This window comes from Mercurialis annua, linkage group LG6 (assembly GCF_937616625.2).
Source record: "Mercurialis annua linkage group LG6, ddMerAnnu1.2, whole genome shotgun sequence".
Lineage (NCBI taxonomy): Eukaryota > Viridiplantae > Streptophyta > Magnoliopsida > Malpighiales > Euphorbiaceae > Mercurialis > Mercurialis annua.
This window is the reverse complement of record NC_065575.1, coordinates 2,910,417-2,930,317: the sequence shown is the minus strand read 5'-3', so window position 1 is coordinate 2,930,317 and position 19,901 is coordinate 2,910,417. Positions and strand designations below refer to the sequence as shown.

General features: G+C 30.9%; 3 protein-coding genes across 3 annotated transcripts; 1 reads left to right on the top strand and 2 right to left on the bottom strand.

The window, feature by feature from the left end:
• Positions 1-318: 318 nt before the first annotated feature.
• LOC126686944 (calcium-dependent protein kinase 17-like) lies at positions 319-4,039 on the bottom strand. The gene is made up of 9 exons (XM_050381250.2): positions 3,594-4,039; positions 2,946-3,341; positions 2,581-2,724; positions 2,210-2,362; positions 1,998-2,113; positions 1,380-1,547; positions 1,138-1,265; positions 949-1,048; positions 319-762 (listed from the first exon to the last, which is right to left on the bottom strand). Exons 1-9 carry the CDS (start codon positions 3,910-3,912, stop codon positions 667-669), a joined length of 1,620 nt encoding a protein of 539 aa, XP_050237207.1. The 5' UTR covers positions 3,913-4,039; the 3' UTR covers positions 319-666.
• A 3,691-nt stretch (positions 4,040-7,730) lies between these two features.
• Positions 7,731-13,352, bottom strand: LOC126654088 (rhodanese-like/PpiC domain-containing protein 12, chloroplastic). Its single transcript, XM_050348143.2, has 8 exons — positions 12,945-13,352; positions 12,740-12,859; positions 12,312-12,403; positions 12,065-12,165; positions 11,854-11,964; positions 11,013-11,121; positions 9,059-9,109; positions 7,731-8,075 (listed from the first exon to the last, which is right to left on the bottom strand). The coding sequence occupies exons 1-8, from the start codon at positions 13,189-13,191 to the stop codon at positions 7,995-7,997; spliced, it is 912 nt and encodes a 303-aa protein (XP_050204100.1). The 5' UTR covers positions 13,192-13,352; the 3' UTR covers positions 7,731-7,994.
• Positions 13,353-14,833: 1,481 nt separating this feature from the next.
• Positions 14,834-15,871, top strand: LOC126687448 (uncharacterized). The gene has a single exon (XM_050382009.1). It carries the CDS (start codon positions 14,834-14,836, stop codon positions 15,869-15,871), a length of 1,038 nt encoding a protein of 345 aa, XP_050237966.1.
• Positions 15,872-19,901: the final 4,030 nt, after the last annotated feature.

Here is a 19,901-nt window from a genome sequence, read left to right as displayed (position 1 = left end):
AATTGCTGAAATTAAAAGATTTGGTTAGATTTATTAGAAGGCAAAAAAGTTTAACTTTTTTGAACTATTAGGCCATTCCGAAACTAATTACCTAGAGAAATTTTTGTGCAACATACCTTATAAGTACATCGAATTATTTATTTCTGGCTAGCAAAATGTAGTTAATTGTGTGTTTTAATGTATATTACAAGTATGATCTATTTTAATTTTCTCAAAAATTACAGAAAGAAAAAGGGGAAATAATTGAAGAAACATAATATTAATTAAATTAAAGAAAAAAAAACTAGTTTTAATGTTAGTAAGTTAGCAACAACAGTCTTAAAATGTACTCCTAAATTGGATAGCAACAACACATACATACAATAAAAAATAAACATTAGATTCCTAAGTATTAGTTCTCTTTTGTAAATATTATGATTACATTATGTTCACACAAGGGAGAGAACCAATTATACCCTTCAAATTTTACTACCCCCTCTTAACACCACCAATACTTTTTGTTTTTTCAATCACATCGCCTCCCTTTAGACACTGGTTTTCAATTCCTTGTTGAGTTTTCTAGTATGTTTTTTTTTCTCCACCTACTTCAAATGTTAAGGTCATTAAGGTACAAATGAATTAATTTTTTCTTTGTTCATCTCCTCCAATATTTTAACTTAGTTCCGATCAAACAAATAGAGTATCACGCCTTTTCTTTGGATTTGCCTCCGGATTTCCTTTCTTCATCATCGCCACAAATTCATCATAATTGATATTTCCATCCTGAAAACAAAAATAAACAAGGACTTGTCAATTTTAGTGTCAAAATTGAAAATGCAGTTAGGGATTGACCGTGAGTTAGATGCTCACATCATTACCTCAACGCGCCGAAAAATTAAAAAAAAACAAAAAATGTAAGATTCAACTCTTTTTTTTACGATTAAAGGATTTTAGGGTTTTAGAAATTACATTGTCATTGTCAACTTCAGAAATAATTTCTTTGATGTCCCTTCCGTCGTGCATTCCATAGTCACGAAGTGCTTGCTCGAGCTCTTCAGTTGTGATGTACCTATAAAATATTAAATAGACAATTATAGATACATTTAGTATAAATATATGTTCTTCGCATTTTGTTAGTTATTTTGGTTAATTACATACCCGCTATTATCTTTATCGAAATGTTGGAAGGCTGTGTAAAGATGTTCTTCTCTATCCATCCTGTTCAAATGCATTGTTGCAGTGATAAATTCATCATAGTCTATGGTACCATTGCCATCTGCATCAGCCTGTTTTTTCAAATGAGCAAAAAAAAAAGATTATTTGATAAGCAAAAGAAATATCCAAAGTCTTAGGAAGAAAATGTACGAATAGTGATTGCGAGAAGAGACGTAAGAACTTACGGCTTCCATAAGTTGTTTAACTTCGAATTCGGATAGCTTAGTCCCTTGCTTGGCAAGTCCTTGCTTAAGTTCTTCAAGTGTAATGGTGCCACTATTGTCAGTATCAATTCCTTTGAACATCTCCTTTAACCCTATAATTTCTTCCTCTGATAGACAACCAGCAATAACCTACAAACATTTCATGACAATAAATTTCAGGTTAAAGATTTTCTTATCGAATAAAGGGTCATCATGGTCCTTGAACTTATACATCAAAGTCAATTAACTTTAATCACTTAAGAATAATACTTGTTAATAACTATCAACTTGGGTCATCATGGTCCATGAACTCGTTCATTATGTACAATTTATGAGTTAATTGACTTAAAAATAGTGAATATTATCCATAATTGTTTAAAATAGCTAAGTTTGAGTTAATTGACCATGATGGATAAATTCAGAGATCAGAATGATCCTTTGCTCTTTTCTTATCTAGACCAGATTTTCATGGATCTCTCTCATAAGAACTCTACTTCCCTTAAAGGTAGATTCCGTTCATGCGAGAGTGGTCCACCGATAAACCAGAAGATGATAAAAAATGTTGGATTCGCTTTTTTGGTAGAAGTTATTAATTATTACCCTTAGGGCAACTTTCTTGAATCTATTCATGGCTTTGAATTGTTTGAGCCTACTCAATACTGCATTATCAAGAGGAGTATCAGGTGCTTCTCCATCCTCCTTGATCCATGGATGACCTGAACAATTTAAAACAATCATATATTTTTCCTTACAAACTTTTATAATAATATTAATTGCTTGTGATCCAAGCAAGAAAAAATTACTAAACTTACTTAGAACCTGGATGGCTGTCAAACGTTGTTTAGGATCTGAATTGAGCATTTTCTTAACAAGATCCTTAGCTTGAGGTGAAATTTGAGGCCATGGATCACTTGAAAAATCAACATGTCCGCGTAATATTGCATTGAATATCCCATGTTCAGATTCTGCGAACAGAAACGATAAATTCAGTTCGGTTTGGACATGGAGAAATATTAGTACCTAGAACCGAACTAAAAAGGTTGACAAAATCAACTAGCTTGGTTTGATTGTTCGGTTTGAATTGAATGCACACCCTTAATCATAACTTTTAAGGTTTTGAGTTCGAATTAATTCGAGTTTGAAGTTAATTATAAAAAAAATTAAAAACAAATTGAGTTATTACCAGCCCAAAAGGGTGGAACACCAGATAGAAGAATATACAACATAACACCAACACTCCATATATCAGCTTCTGGTCCATATCTCCTCTTCAACACTTCTGGTGCTATGTAATATGCACTTCCTACAATATCCTTGAACACTTCTCCTGTACAAGTATAAAATGTGAAAATCGATTTGGTAAAAATCCGATTATATTGCATGGAAATTTATCGAGTCCTGATTTTGTGGTTTCATTTTAGTTTCCATAAAAACTTCTAGAACTCTGAAAATTTTATTTTAATAATCTTTTTTTGTAAAAAAATAGTTGTGTTTCTCGATTCAACATTTTTGTTTCCGTGCGGTATATTAAAAGCAACGTATATATACCTGGCTTGTAGAAAACAGAAAGGCCAAAATCGGTAGCTTTTAGAGGAGAATGTTCATCCTTGCTAAGCAAAAGGAAATTTTCAGGCTTAAGATCTCTATGAATAACACCCATAGAATGACAAGTATGAACAATTTGAACAATAGTTCTAAGCAAAGACGCAGCAGCACGTTCCGTATAATGACCCTTAGCGATAATCCGATCAAAAAGTTCGCCACCGGCACACAATTCCATCACCAAATGAACCGAATGTTTGTCCTCATAAGCACCTTTGAGTTCAACAATATTAGGCTGTCCTGTCAAATGATGCATAATTTGAACTTCTCTCTTAACATCTTCCACATCTTCCTTGTTCACTAGCTTCCTTTTCGCTATCGTTTTGCATGCAAATTGCTCACCTGCATTGGTGGATTCATAAATTTTATATAAACTGAACAAAATTATATTATTGAATTCATTTTAATGATATTATTTTGAAAATTTAAACTTTTAAGGTGACAATTATCTATCGTGCGTTTTATACGGGTCTGTTTATGCTCAACTTGTAGTGGCGGATCCAAATATTTTAGATAAAGTTGGAAAAATTATATTATTAGATTCATAATAATGATGTTATTTTAAATTTTTAATGTAGATCTGTCTATACTCACCTGTACTCTTAAGCGTGCATAAATGAGTAACCCCAAACTGTCCTCTACCAAGTTCTTTACCCATGGTGTAGATTGACTTTACATCCTCCATAGGTCGGCCTAGGACCGGTCCGATAGGAGCTGCCTTTGCCGGTTTAGGTGAGACGGATGGAGAAGGAGAAGGTGGAGCGGTTGCCTTAGGCGGAGTAGTGGAGTTATCTTGACGCCCAAGAAAACTACCATTCGTGTTATTGTTATTATTATGTGATGTATAGCGATCTCCTTTTTCGTTAATATGTGCACCAGCACCAGATTCCCCACGAGAGCAACAAGTGCCCATTATTCGTATGGTGGTATCGGTGGTGGCGGTGGTAAAAGTGGTGGGGGGCGGCGGCCGCTAATTAATTATTTTTTAGAAGAGAAAGGTTTTTTTAAGTTTTGATGGGAAGAAAAATAGAGATGCATGTATAGAAAAGATAGTTTGATTGTTAGAGAAAAAAATGTGGAAAAAGATAGGCAACAGCTTGGATTTTTGGTGCAAGAAACAAAAAAAGATTGATAATGAGGATTTTTAGGATTGTTATATTTTAAAGTTTGTTGAATCATTCTTTTTTTTTATTGGCTTTAGATTTCTCATGAAAATAGGGAGCCAATTTTTTTTTTTTGGGAATTAAAAAAATAATAATCTGTAAAAGAGATAATTACAGAGACAATAGTTATTCTTTGGAGAGAACCATCTTTAAAATATAAGGATTAAGAAAGAATTGTTCATTAATTTCTTTTGGATAATTAGTTATTTTCTTTAAAAGTTTTTCACTTTGATGATCTTTTAGTTAGTATTCTAGAATATTTTGTCTTAATAGTTTAATTTTAAATTGATAATTAAATTATATATTATATTGGAAAGTAAATATTATCAAATAATAATTAAAACTATAGTTTATCAGAAGTATGTTAATATTTTAATTACAATTATTAAAATAGCAGTTTACTAGAAATAATTTATCTTGGTTAGCATTATAAACCAATTATCTAAATAATGTAATTAATAATAACTTAATAGTTACATATTATATTATAAAGTAATTTATTATTTAATAGTTTTTATTTTGTAATATAAAAATTATACTACTAAGATAATTACTCAATAATACTAATTAAAATTAATTATTTTTAATAACATGTTACTATAATTGATATAAAATACTGTCTAAGATATGCTACTTATACATCATTTTTGATGTTTTATTTAGTAGTAAGATTAATAATGTGATTGATAGCGTAACAACGATATATATTGCTTAATCATAATTAAATGCAAATTAATTTTTTAATTTACAAAAACAAATTACTAATACATAATAAATAAATTTGAAAAATAAATGTAAGTATAATTACTTTTATATACTTTATTCACAAATATAATATCTTATTATTCAATTGACAGTAAAATTATATTGAAAAATTTATAATAAACCATTATTAAACTTTAATATTAAAATGTCATATTAAAGCCATACTAGTAGTGGGAACCATTATTCTGGATTGATTATGAGGATTTTTAGGGTTTAGGACGTGTGTTTCAAATAAATAGTGGGAACCATTATTTGTTTTGTTTTTTTTAAGATTAAGGATTTGAGAATTTTTCAGGAAAATTAAATTACAAGGAAATTAGTAAGAAATTATATAAATTCATGGCCTTTTTAATCTGTTTTCTCTCGTTGATTGAAACCTAAAACAAATACAAAAATCTAAATTTGTTAAAGATGTTGAACAAGTTTCATATCTAATTACTGTATAATATATTCTATTGAAGCAAAGTGGTTGGTGAAGAAGGTGAGAACAATATTAGCTGGATTTCAAATTATTTTTCATAAATGATACTCCAACTTTCTTATATTCCATCCACGCCACTGCCGTAAAAAATTATTGTGATGCAAATTATTAATTTTATAAAAAAATAAATTTTTACTATAAACAATGTATGCAATATATTTTTAATTGGATTATGTATGTAATTTTAATTAATTGGGAAAGTTTATTAAAAAAATATGGATATGGATGTCGGAACATTGGATACCATATAACAATAGACGTTGGTATTGTTTTATCAGACAAAAATAACAGTTCATGTTTTAAATCGACAAAATTGAAACTTCGTATTATAATTGCAGAACGCGTTACAATTTATAATTTATTTTATAATAATTTATTAAAATATATGACTACTTGACACTAGTTGGACTAAAAAATTATTGGAAAAAGAAGCTGCCGAAAAGAATGACAAACGATGGAAGAATTGGATTATCTAACGATAACATATCATAAATAAATTTGTTTGAGTTATATCTTGCATATTAAAAGCGAAAACATTTATAATTATTTGATTGTCATATAAGAAAACAATTTTTTGATAAAAAAAATTCAATAATTTAAAACAAAAAGAAAGTAAAAGTATATCTCATAGAAACTTATATATATATATAATTAAAAAATTAAAATAATATCTTTACTATATATAGCTTCAAAAATTATTATGTTCAATTAAAGATATATATTTTAGGTATACATTAATCTTTGTGTTCGTGTATTATTTTATTACCAGTGAAATCTGATAATAAATAAATTTGAGGGACCGTCTATAGAAAAGAATTAAAGTTGAAGGATAGTGAATGAAATTGAAATTAAAATCAAAGGAGTTTTGATGAAAGATACAAAAATTTAAGAACTACAAATCAAATATTTTCGACAATGCGACAATGATGTGGCTCCACGTGTGCAAACAGGTTTGGTGCCATGTGGAGGCGGTAAGCGCTACATGACATCCATACATCCACATCTACTGTGACATCATCGAGCTATGATCATATACGAGGGAGAACATAAGAATGAATGATAGAGATTTTTATATTATAGAATAGAATTAAATTGAAAGAATTTTGTCGTAACAAGTTGAAGAATCAAATGGGTGAATTGATATAAATTTAAGGGTCAAAAAATATATTAAATCAATTAAAATTACCTTATTTTATGATTATATATATAAAAAAAACGTACCAAGCTTAGAGAAGAAAATTCGGAGACCATTAATTAATAAATTTCAGCTTATTTTCCATTTAAGAATGAATATAGTAAGTAAGTAGGGAGACATCAAAATAGACTGAACACTAATGTTTAAAATTCATATTTTATATAAGGCCTAATTACTTAAAAAAAACCCACTTTATAATATTTTTTTCGTTTATACCATGACCTAGAAAAAAGTTCATTTGTACCTTTTTTTTTATTTTTCATTTTCATCTCTACCCCAAAAAGGGTACAATTGACTATATAAAATTTTAAGGATAAAAATATTAATAATAACTAAATAGAAAGGTTCCACCATATTTTTCTTTATTTTAAAAAATACAAATAAGTTCTCCAATTTTAAAAATGTTCAAATAAATCTTCTAATTTATTATTTTTAAATATTTTAATAACAAATTAAATTATTTAAACAAATATTTTCGGCGTACCATCGTTCTCCTCCAATTTATCGAACCCGCTAATTTTTTTTAATTTTTTTTTATCGTTGGGAGGAGGAGCTCTCCTTCCTCCATCCATGGAGGAATGAGCAGCTGCTCCTTCCCCCATGAGAGGAAGGAGCACGCTGCTCCTCTCCCCCATGGAGGAAGGAGCAGCTCAGCTCCTTCCTCCATGGAAGGAGGAGCAGCTCAGCTCCTTCCTCCATGGATGGAGGAAGGAGCAGCTCGTGCTCCTCCTTTGAGGAGGAGCCCGTAAATTTTTTTATGTAAATTTTAATTTTTTTTACGATTAAGATAATTGTATATTATTTAAATTAAATATTTATTATCAATTTAAATTTTTTTTGGAAAAGAAGGTATTTTTGAACAATTAATATGATTAATGTCTTATTAGAATAATAGTTAAATTTAAAGGATTATTTTAGCCTTTTTTTGTATATGAAAAGAGATCAATTTAATACTTCGGGATACAGTTGAAAACGAAAAATCAAAAATAGGGTACAAATGAACTTTTTTCTAAATTATGGTATAAACGAAAAATATTATAAGGTGGTTTTTTTTTTAAATAATTAGGCCTTCTTTATATAAACATACATGACAACCTTCTAAAAATAACATCATATGTGGGCAGTAATAAATTCAGAAACATTAACTAAATTCGAATGTTGAAGCTGCAAAATTTTGTTTTTTTGGTTAAAAATAACAATGATATAAAATTGTAGATGTGAACCGGAAATTTGACAATTAGACTTCCATAGTCTTTGGCATGGAATTTGATACTGAAATAGCAAAACCGAAAAATTCTTACAGACTCTGCCCACCACGTCATTTGTGCAGCACAGAGTCAATCACATTATAGCACATCGAAAATCTACAAAAAATTCTCTAGCAAAATCTGTCAGTAAGTAGGAACTGATGGATCAACCTTAACAGCATAAGCGTGAATTCCTCCGGCTACATTGAATACTCTTTTAAAACCCTAAAAAAATCACAAGTTCAACCTCAATTAGGCAGCAAATTCAATCAGAAGGAAAATATCCAAATAAGAATTTATTGATCCGAAAAGATAGTTGAAATTTAATCGGCTCGAGTTGAAAATGAGAAACATGCTCAAACCGTAACGCCTTATCAACATACAGGCACTAAAGTATACTTTACCATTACCCAGAGCATGATACAATATTTCATAAGCAGATGAAGGAAATGTGAATTCTTTTTGTCCTCTGCCAAATGGTTTTTGTGATAAATATTACAACAAAGGTTCATTTAACCTCCGACATGGCCAAAAAGATCATAAATATCCAAGTTTGTATTTTATGACAAACAACCCGCAGTTTGTTAATTTTGGATAAATTTACACCCTAATCCGAGGTTGGCCTGGATGGTCAACGGTGTAAACTGACCCAATATTGAGATGTGCTTTTTTGTCATAAAATACAAACTTGAACATTTTTGATATTTTATGCCAAGTTGGAGGGCTAAATTACCCTTTGTTGATAAGTATTATCACCCCGAAGTTGGATCAAAATTATTCTCTTCCATCCTGATATTTCAGTTTCATTTAACTGGAACCTCCTTACAAGGAAATTTCAGTTATTTATTACCTAAAAGTCGGAGGGAAAATTGTTTTTTTTTTTTTAATTCAAGAGGAGAATAGCACTTTGACCTAACATCAAGGATGGATAGTAATTATCTAATGGTTTTTCCACATAAGAGGCAGGGGTAAACTGCCATTTGAAGGATCTCACTGAAAAAAACTAAAAATGACTGCATGAATGTAGCAGTAAAGTGAAATTTTGGCAACCATTGAATTCGGAACTAATCATTACACATACTGCATCCCGGAAATATTTATCGCATGTAAGACCATGCTTCTTGTGTCAAAATGCTTTAAAGCAATCTTTTCTTTGGAGATAAAAAAAAATTATTGAACAAAAAAACAGAAAGGGCAGTTTGCTTTACCTGCGTCTGCAACCACTTAGCGACCTGTAATGACCGCATGCCATGGTGACACTGCAAATAAAAGTACGTTTTAGTAATTCAGAAGCAACCTTTTATTTTTTTCCTAACCAAATTTTGAAGAAAATTATTGGAAATATGATTAACCCAAGATATCTCTGAAGACAAAGGAATGTGAATCAAACAAAAAGACTACGTATAAGTGCTATATGCTATTAGCTGAATATGATGATGTTGAAAATTTAATCTCTATCAGAATTCAGAAACGATAAAGGACAAAGGATAAAGCAAGCATTCATTGACATGACTTGAGAATTGAAGTTAATCACTAGAAAGAGAAGAATAGCTTTAAAAATCCGAAGAGCAAGAGTGTCTATGGAACACCAGAAACAATCAAACGATATACTCCCTCTGTCCCATAAATATAGAAAAAAATGGCACTTTTGATGTCCCATAAAAATAGAAAAATTACCATATAATGTTAATTAAAGATAATATTATGAAAATGCCATCATAAAATACTATATGAAACTAAATATAGTGGTTCCATAATGATTCACTTTTAGAAAATTAAAAGCGTATTATAGGAATAGTAAATTATCCATAATTAGTTAGTATCTTAATTCACGTAATCTGTATAGGACGGAGGGAGTATTATACATGGACTTGTCCATGTGCTGTAAATATCACTCGTCAAAATAGAGGATAGTGGCAGTAATTGCATTATATTTACATTTTGTTTCTTATGATCGAAATCTTGCCTCTATCTTTCATAAAAATAATTAAAATATGTAAGAAATCGAAATAACAATTGCAGAAATTTCAAAATGGACAACATACATGAAAGCATTTATAGAAAGGTGAGCGGCATCCATCAAGAAAGGTTGAAAGTAGAAATATTTAAATGGTTTGGATATCCGAAGCTAAAAGGAGATAAGGGGTAAACCTAGGACGACTCGGGGTGAAATAGTCAAAGAAGACTTGATGGCCTAAATATTTTTGAAAAGCTACTTCTAGATAACGTATTACTTGAGGAAGGGGAGATATACACAGCCAATCTGAACCAGTTTGGGAATATTGATGGCTGAGGAGTACGGAGTTGATAATTGATTGTATGCCTTCTGACTAATCAAAATTTAATCATGAATCACAGAAGCCGCACATTCTATCTTGTTATAATTCAGATATCATTGGAACTGAAAAATCCCATTAGCAGTCAAATTTCAATAAAAATCGTTTTTTAGTAAAATTATGACTTCAAAATTTGCTTTTAACAATGTTTAACAGATATTGAGTTTTAATACATAGCTATTTTCCATATGTGATAGTTATTCTATTCCTTATCAATTCTATGAATCATACATGGCTTTAATCCAGTCATCCAAAACAGGATAACAAGCTTTATATCTTTCCAAACTGTCTGTTTGTCTTGACACAATTTTAAGAATAAGGATAACATGAAACTCAATTTTTGAAACGAGGTGGCCTACAATCCTTTATGGTTTTAACCAGTATCAAATCCTGGTTGTCTGTGATCTAAAAGAAGATGCCACTAGCTAATTCAAAAAAATCTCTTGTCAGTCAATAACTTGATCATAATCGAGAGAAGAGTACTTTGAGTTCGTTAAATGGCTATGTATTCATTATTGATTCATCAGATAAGGTGCGTGTCAAAGAAAACGCAATCATAAAGCATTATTCACACATAATCCTACCAAGAAAGATACTGACAACCTCAAAAAATCATATATAAAAAACTAGGTCACTTAAGATATAAGAAAAACAGAATAAGATACTGCAACATGCACAAAACAGAAGATCGCGTTTCCTCTTTGCTTCTACATGTGCATGTGAAATCTTCTAAATCAAGCATCAAGAAAAAATGAATATATATTAAGACAGCATAAAAAACAGCTTAAGAGGGATTCTTTGCGTAAAAGAGAAGGAAAGTACATACGAGAACATAGGTATCCTTTTGAGGATCAAACTTGGTAGTTATTTCTGATGCCCAGCTTCCAAACTGTCGGAGGGGAAGGATCTGAAAACCTTGTAGCGAAGCTTTTTCTCTACAGCAGTAAAAGGATGAGAACAATCAGACATATTGTAGAGGCCATAAAAGAGGGAAAAGATATGAATTGTAACAAAGATTACAAATCTTAAAGATTAATCTCAGGAAAAGTACCTAATTTATTCTCATCCAAATATTAGAGATAACTATTGCAACATCTTGAATTGAGGGACCATTTCAAGTTGAGTTACAGTTTAAATGATTACATCATCAACTCTAACATTCAACTTGAATTTCACTGGACGTCTGCACGTATGTTCTATTGGCCTAACCGTCCAAAAAACAAAGTCCAGCAGTCCAGCTTAAGAAATAATTATACAAGATAGTTTATTGTGTATACAAATTTTAGATAAAAGTAAGAAGTTTAAGATATGATTTTGAGAAATAATCTTGTGTTCGTCAATTATTGTGGCATCAAAAATTAATCATAGATGTTTTCCTACTTGAGAAGATTGTTTTTAGATCCCACATTCCAAGGATTTCATAATCAAATGGATGAGGATTGAAATCAGAAAATCAACAAGAACTTCAACAGTATGGTTAAGTCTTTCGAGGTTCATATTTGAATTTTTGAGCATGGTTCATTTAAGCCAAATAACAGAATTATTGGGATTATTAATCCACATAGAGACAAACTTTTAGAATCTTCATAGGAGATTTAAGCATATTTAGAAAGTAGTATCAACTAATCACCAAAATATGTGAATTATATTAAAATAAAAGAGCGTACACTTCATCTGGTTCTCGGACATCAATCAGTTGAGCTGTCTCAATAAAGTCGGGATCTTGCATTTTAACATGAAACTCATTTGGCTGAATGTCTTCAAATACAGATGCTTCTCTGACAACAAAAAATACAGATCCAAAAGGAGATAACAAGATAAAATAAGAATCGGCAATGGCATTACTTTTTCAATGATAAAACCAAATATAGGGAATACCTATCAGATAGAACTTGCAACAAATGCCACCCAAATTTAGTTTTACATTTTACAACTTTGTTCAAAGGAGCACCAAAAGCAGTTTCCTCAAATTCTGGCACCTATGGACATTTAACCATTACTACTGATAAAACAATTAGCGGTAAAGATGACTGTCAATAAAAAGCTAACAGAAGAACATTGCAAATTCGAATGTTTCCAGCGACGTCTAGAAAAATGAAGTTTTTAGGGAAAAAAATAAACATACCATTTCCCCCTTTTTGACCCACCCAAGCATTCCCCCCTCGTCTTTGGATGGACATATAGAATATTCCACAGCAAGATCACTCAGATCCTCTCCTACATTAAGCAAACACCAAAATACAATTTCTCATTCGTTAATGAATTATGCCTCATTTAGAACGGTAATGTACAATAATTGAATGTGAATTAATTCATTCATATCAATTTGACACGATTTCAAACTTTTAAGCAACCACGGCCTCTCGGAACATGAAAATTAACGAAACCAAACTAAATACAATATAATTCTTGCATTTCTACACTTAGCAAACAATAGGTTAAACAGACTTCAAATTTTTAAAATTTCATGTCCTTTCTCACATGAAAACACACTTGTAAATGAACTAACATATTAAGACTTAGCATACAAAAATAATACAAAGAGACACACACCTCTAGCAACTCTATGTTGAAGCTCCACTAACAGCTTAAGGTCATCTTCTTTAACAAGCAAGTGCTGCACCAAAATCTCTCTCCCATCTCTAGACCCACTTCCTGAACTGAACGAAGCAGCTGAACCAACAAATCAAGATCAAATCTTTACCATCAAAAACACATGAAAACATAAAAAACAAGAACTGGGTATTGTTAGAATTACCTTTGGGACATGAGTGTTGATGGCCGAGCATAGAGGGTGCGACCCAATTGAAAAAATGAGAAGAAAATTTGGTGGGTTTGTGGGTTTTGGGTAGAAAATTGAGTGGGGCAAATGTGGATAAATTGGTATGAAATTTGGAAGTCGGTGAAGAAGAAGAAGAGAGGGAGAGAGTGGGGATGAATGAGAGCTTGAGAGCAGTAACGGGTGATGTTAACAATGGCGGAAGATTATTATATGCCTTTAGCATTTCTGCTGCTGAGGAAAATTTGAAAAATTGTCGCAGTTTACTGATAAAAAAACTGCAGTGTTGTTTCTTCAGCTTCTGAAATGCTTTTGTTGATTTTTTTCTCCTTAATTCGTTGATTAAAAGGGGTTTAATTGGTAATAGAATTTCCGGATGGATTTAATTTTCACTTGCTGTTTCTTTGAGGGCTTAATTTATCTATCTATACTATATATAAAGGGCTTTGTTCATATATGCTTGAATTGGGGTTGGACTTTTCAAAAACACTCTTCTATTAAAACTTTAGCACATATACGCCTTTTTTGTTTAAAAGATAGCAAATATGCCTTTCACCATAACAGACTCTAATACCGTTAAATATCTCCATCTTCTCCGATGAACAACGGCAGTTTTCTTCTTCAAATCAATAAAAATTAGGTTATTCAAAAATCAAAGTTGAAGATAAAACAACTATCTCCAAAATTGTTCTGATTTCTGCTGATTTCTCCAAAAATTTCAGATAATTGAATAATTAATCAGATTTGTCCCGTATATTCAAGTATTTGTCTGACTTCAAGCATTCAATCTCTCATCTAATTCAGGTACGTGATTCAAGTTTAATCAATTACTCAATTAATGTCTTAGTAATTTTTCATTAGATTCAATTTTGTAATAACAAATTATAATATCTCTGTTTTAGTTTCCATTCTATTTAGAGAGATCTGAAATTTTTTAGGTTTTTCTTTGAAATAAATTACAATTATGATGAATGAGTTTTATTTTATGCAATTTTTGAATCGATTTCTAGGTTATAACTGTGCAATTATATTTGGCACTATATAAGAACGTTTTTCATTAAAAGATTTAGACAAATACAAAATAAGAATTCTCTATATAAAATTATGATTGATCTGTTTGAATATAGTTGTTTATAACTCTATTAATTATGTCTGCAATGTGTGCAAATTAAGTTTATGGCATTTTAAATTAACTGTCATGGTTAAATCTTATTAGGAATAAGTTCAAAGCATATTTTGATTTTTTTTATTTTTATTTTTCTGTTTAGTACATGGAAAATATTGCAGTATTCATTCATTAGTGGAATCAGAGTATGGACTACATCAATTTTGATGTTACTGGAATGGTTTTGCCGAATGAATGTGACTACATCAGTTTACTACAGAAACTAAATAATCAACTGGAAAGCAACCAGAGAGCTACTGAAATAGAAGTCAAGTACCAAGTGAAGAATGGATATCCACCTTTGAAGATACAAGATAATGCTACTTTATTCTTTTACAAAGAGCTCAAAAAACAAGATGGAGATTGCACAAAGTATCCATTGTGCATATCATTTGCCAAAAGTCAAAGGGACGTCAACTTCTTTGATTCGACTTTATTATTGACTAATACCCAAATCAGAAGCATTCATACAGCTGCTGCCTCAAGCTCAAAAACTACGTCAGAAATGATGTCATTTAATGGAGAAGCAGACGGTAGCATTTCAGAGGCAGTCCTTTGCGCAAACTATGCGAGTAATGACTTTGATGGCGAGGACGAAGAGATAGAGAGCAAGTTTGATGACGCGAATGTGATATCGAATAGAAAACATCCAGAAATTGATTAAGGGCAGATTTACAAAGACAAAGAAACTTTGAGCACGGTTATGAACTTCTACGCGATAAAGAATCACTTCCAATATAAGGTGAAGAAGTCATGTAGAAGACAGTTTTTCTTAGATAGTTGGGATGAGAGATGTGATTGGAAATTAAGAGCTTCAAGAAAAATAAAAACAAGCATGTTCATGATAAGGAAGTTGAACAATGTTCATATTTGCCCATTAGAATCAAGAACAAGCAACCAAAGGCAAGCAACAGCAGCAATCATTGGAAAGTGCATTAAGTCAAAATTTCTGAGTTTAAAAACAGTTTACACGCCGGGAGATATATTGAGGGACATGAAAGAAGACTACGGTGTAAACATCAACTATACAAAAACTTATAGATCAAAGGAGATGGCTCTTGAAAAAATAAGAGGAAGAGCCGATGATTCATTTGCAAAGCTGCCGTCTTATTTATATCTCCTACAAATTGCAAATCCAGGATCATTTGTGAGATTACAAACTACAGAAGACAACAGCTTTCTCTACGTGTTCATGGCTTTAGATGCTTCAATAAAAGGCTGGACTTCGTGTATGCCTTTGGTAGCAGTTGATGGCACATTTCTAAAGTCAGCTTATGGTGGAACACTGCTCTCAGCAAGTACACAAGATGGAAACGGCAAAATTTTCCCCTTAGCGTTTTCAGTGGCAGATTCTGAAAATAATGAATCATGGGAATGGTTTATTCAAAATTTAAGAGAGGCATTTGGATTGAGAGAGGGAATGTGTATTATTTCGGATCGGCATGAGAGCATCAAAAATGCAATTGGAAAGGTATATCCTGAAGTTAGCCATGGAATATGCACCTTTCATTTGTACAACAACCTCAAAACAAATTTCAGGAAGAAATCAAAAGATTTCAAAAAAACATTTTTCAAAGCAGCAAGGGCATACACTAAAGATAAATTTGAATTTTACATGGCTGAAATTGATGAGATGGATGCGCGTATAAGGCCGTATCTAGAAAAAGTGGGGTATCCAAAATGGGCGAGGACACATATTACAAACAATAGACATTTGATGATGACAACAAATGTGGCATAATCTTTGAATGCAAAAATTAGAGGTGCAAGGGAACTACCAATAACACCTTTGTTAGAGTACCTACGAGCATTGGTTCAAGAATGGACATATACAAATAGGTTCTCAGCCATGTCAACCTTCACAAGCGTTTCAAAAAGAGCTGAAAACATGCTACATGAAAACTACATTGATTCGCTGAAAATGAAGGTCAGATTTACTTGTTATATATCCTAATAAAATGTGTGTGCATTTTGGTGTATGCCCTTATTTTATATTTGTTTCTTTTGTGTTCATTAACATGTGTCGGCTTTAATTAATTGTTGCTGTTTATGATAAAATGAGTGTCCAGTTTGGATTTTTGTAGCTTGACAGTAGCTTAGCAGTGACTTTTAAATAAATTTTTTGTAATTTTAAACATTAATCGTAACTGATCTTGAATTGCAGGTATCAAAATCAACTGATCAACTAAGTACGGTTTATGAACATGACCTGATATTCACAGTAGATTTGAAAGAAAAAACTTGTACTTGTAGAAGATTTCAAATGGACAAACTTTCGTGTCCACATGTCATGGCATTACTAAAAGAGCTACACCAAGAGCCTTACAGGTACTGTTCATAATACTTTGAAAAAGAAATGATGTTAAAAACTTATGAAGGGATAGTATATCCAGTTGACAATCAAAACTTGCCTAGCATACCAACAAATGTTACAGAGAGAATAGTTCTGCCGCCACATGGAAAAACCAAGTCAGGAAGACCAAAGAAGAGGAGAATTAAAGGGCCATGCGAATCTACAAATCAGAACAAATGCAGCAGGTGCGGAGTTTACGGACACAACAGGAAAACGTGCCAAAATGCCCCAAAAAAAAATTGATTGTAATTCTTTAGTTATTTGATTTTTTTTAAATACATTATGATTTTATGATTCAAATTCAAACAAGAATATGAAATTATTATTCAATAAATACACATTTCAAAAATATCTTATGTTTTTTTATTTTTATTTAGAGATAGCAATTAATGAATTACAAGTAAAACCGTATGAAAAACACATATGGTTATGGTTTTCGCTATAAGTATTATTTAAGTAGCTTTTGGTCAGCTCATTAGTAGCTCATTAGTATCAGGTCTTGGAAAAGGTTTAAATTTACCTTATGATAAGTCTTTATGTTAAAAAAATATTAAAAAAATGGACTTCTTTTCATAAGTAAGCTACTATATTAAATATTTATTAGATACATTCTGATTAGATCATCAAATTCAAATTAAAAAATAAATTTATTGTACAATTATAAAAAAATCTAAGCAGCTTTATGGTAGCTCATGAGCACCTACAAATTCAAGCAGCTTTATGGTAGCTCATGAGCAGCTTTTTGGTAGCTCAATGAACTAGAATCATAAATATTTCATAAGATGTGAAAATATATAAAAATTTAAAATTAGAGTATAAAGATCTGATCATAACATAATAGAAAGAAAAAATCCGACAAACTTCATATTTTTAGACAAAGTATCAAAGTATCATAATTCATATTAAAAAAATCACTTATTCTCTATTTTGATAATCTTCCTTTGCCCCCTGCCTTGTTCAACCTTTGATTGAGCTCCAATGTCTTTAATCTCTGCTTTGATCTTCTTCCTTTTCCCTCATCCTTCTTCTACAATTGGTGCAGTTTGAGTATTGGTTACCTCCATTGGTGGTTGCTTTGACAGTGCGTGAGCATACAACAAAGCACAATATCTAGACCTCATATTTTCAATCGAGATACGCAAAGGCACCTTCCTCCCTTCGATTATGTACTCAGCAAATGCAGCCAAGAATACACCACAATCACTACATATAAAGAAGAAACATAATATAATCACCAAATTGTATCACAAAAAGAAAAAAATCAAATTACAATATCATAAACACAACCATAACATAAACAGCGCATAATAAAATGTAACCAGAACATTTAATCAAATTTAGGAGAAAACGCTACTCATTCATATGCATTAAAAGAGAAATAAATGAATGAATGAAAAACACAAACATAAATATTTACCTGTCAGATTGTGTTGGTAAGCCATCAACTTGAAACAAAGCAAAAGGTTCAAATTTGGTTTTGCCAACATAAGCAGGAGAAGACAAATCAATAGCTTTGATAGACGAACGGTTGCGTCACGTCAACAAAGCCAATTTACAAATTTTCCTAAAAACTTTATAAATAAAAAACACAAATGAGAAAAATAAACAAAGGTAAAAAAAATTGCAGCAAATAAAAATGTACTCTGATAAAATAAATATAACAGGTAATAAAAATAAATAAAAAAAGCAACAATGTTCATACTAAGATAACATTCAATCATATCTGCAAATGATTCAATCAATCTACCAATCATTAAAAACTAAATAAAAAATTCTGGAAAATCTATAATTACATACATATCATCAAAAAATTGACAGTTGCATGAAGAGATACACAATCATAAAATCAAATAAGCTTGAAACATTAAACATCTAGGTTTTACATAAGTAAAAATAAATACAGATTCCACCAAATTCTTTAACAGGCAAACCTAAATCTGAACCTAAATCACCACCATAATTACAACTACAAAATTGAATACAAAATATTGAAGAAAAAAAAAAAAAAAAAACTAAATTACCAAATGACAAAAATCCAGAAACACAAAAAAAATATAATCATGGCATTCAATAAGCTTATGACTGATTTTACAAATTAATTTAAAAGCACAAAGAGAATCCATAAATAAAAATAAGTAAATATAAAAATCGAGAAACAATAATTTGAAAAAACAAATTCAAATACCTAAATCATGTATTTTACCTTTAGATTAGGGCTTGAAGCAAGTATGAGTAGTCAGACTAAAGAAGGTATGGAGAAGAGGATGATTCAGCCGGAAAATCAAATACAGGCGAAGATAACGGTGGAATCAAACGGAGAAAAAAGAAACGAGACGGCTAAAGAAAGTCAGAAAAAAGGCGTATAAGTGGAAACAGAAAATTAAAAAAAGCGTACGCCTGAAACCCTAAAAGATGAGAGGGCAGATATGGAAAAATTTGAAAAAAAGAGGTACAACGCGTCATTTCCTCATATATAAAAGCACGGATGGAGGGACAGACAAATTTACCGAATAATCATTTTCAGTTTACTATTAAATAAAAGTTTTATATTCATTAACTAATTAGTTATTTAATTAATCACTATTATAATTAAAGTCCTAATTAGAATAGTTAGCTAAATTATCTCCAATTTAATTTTTAGTATGTAAAAAATAACTAAAGGTTTTATAGTCATTAACTAATTAGTTATTTAATTAATCACTATTGTAATTAAAGTCCTAATTAGAATAGATAGCTAAATTATCTCCAATTTAATTTTTAGTATGTAAAAAATAACTAAATTGTATTTACTGAATAATCCTTTTCAGTTTACTACTAAATAAAGGTTTTATAGTCATTAACTAATTAGTTATTTAATTAATCACTATTGTAATTAAAGTCCTAATTAGAATAGGTAGCTAAATTATGTCCAATTTTGTCACGACCCAATTTCAGGGCCGAGACCGGCGCTAGGGAATGAGAGTGGTTGCTCCAAAACCCGTAGCAAGCCTAAAAACATAAGATAATTTTTCGCGAAACATAAACGTCATGCATGACATACATAGACACGTGTCATGCAGAAACACATGCCAGACACACATATCCTCTGGCAGTCACAATATATATAACGCAGCAAGAGTAAAACGTTTAAAACTTTAAAACGTTAAAGTAATATTTACAGAAAACTTTACATACAAACTGACTGACAAAATACTTATCTACTGCAGCTCTAAGAGTAAAGTACTGTTTCTTTACATACTCAAAAATACAGACTTCTGGAAGTAGGATAGAAGTCCGTTGCCTCAAAGCGTCTTTATCCATAAACTAACTCATCCCAAACAACTAGTCATAATTTACTCGTTTTACGTCCGAATCTCGCATTTTCGGAGTCCGGGAGTCGATATCGGGATGGGGAATCATCAAATTAGGTTTTTAGGGT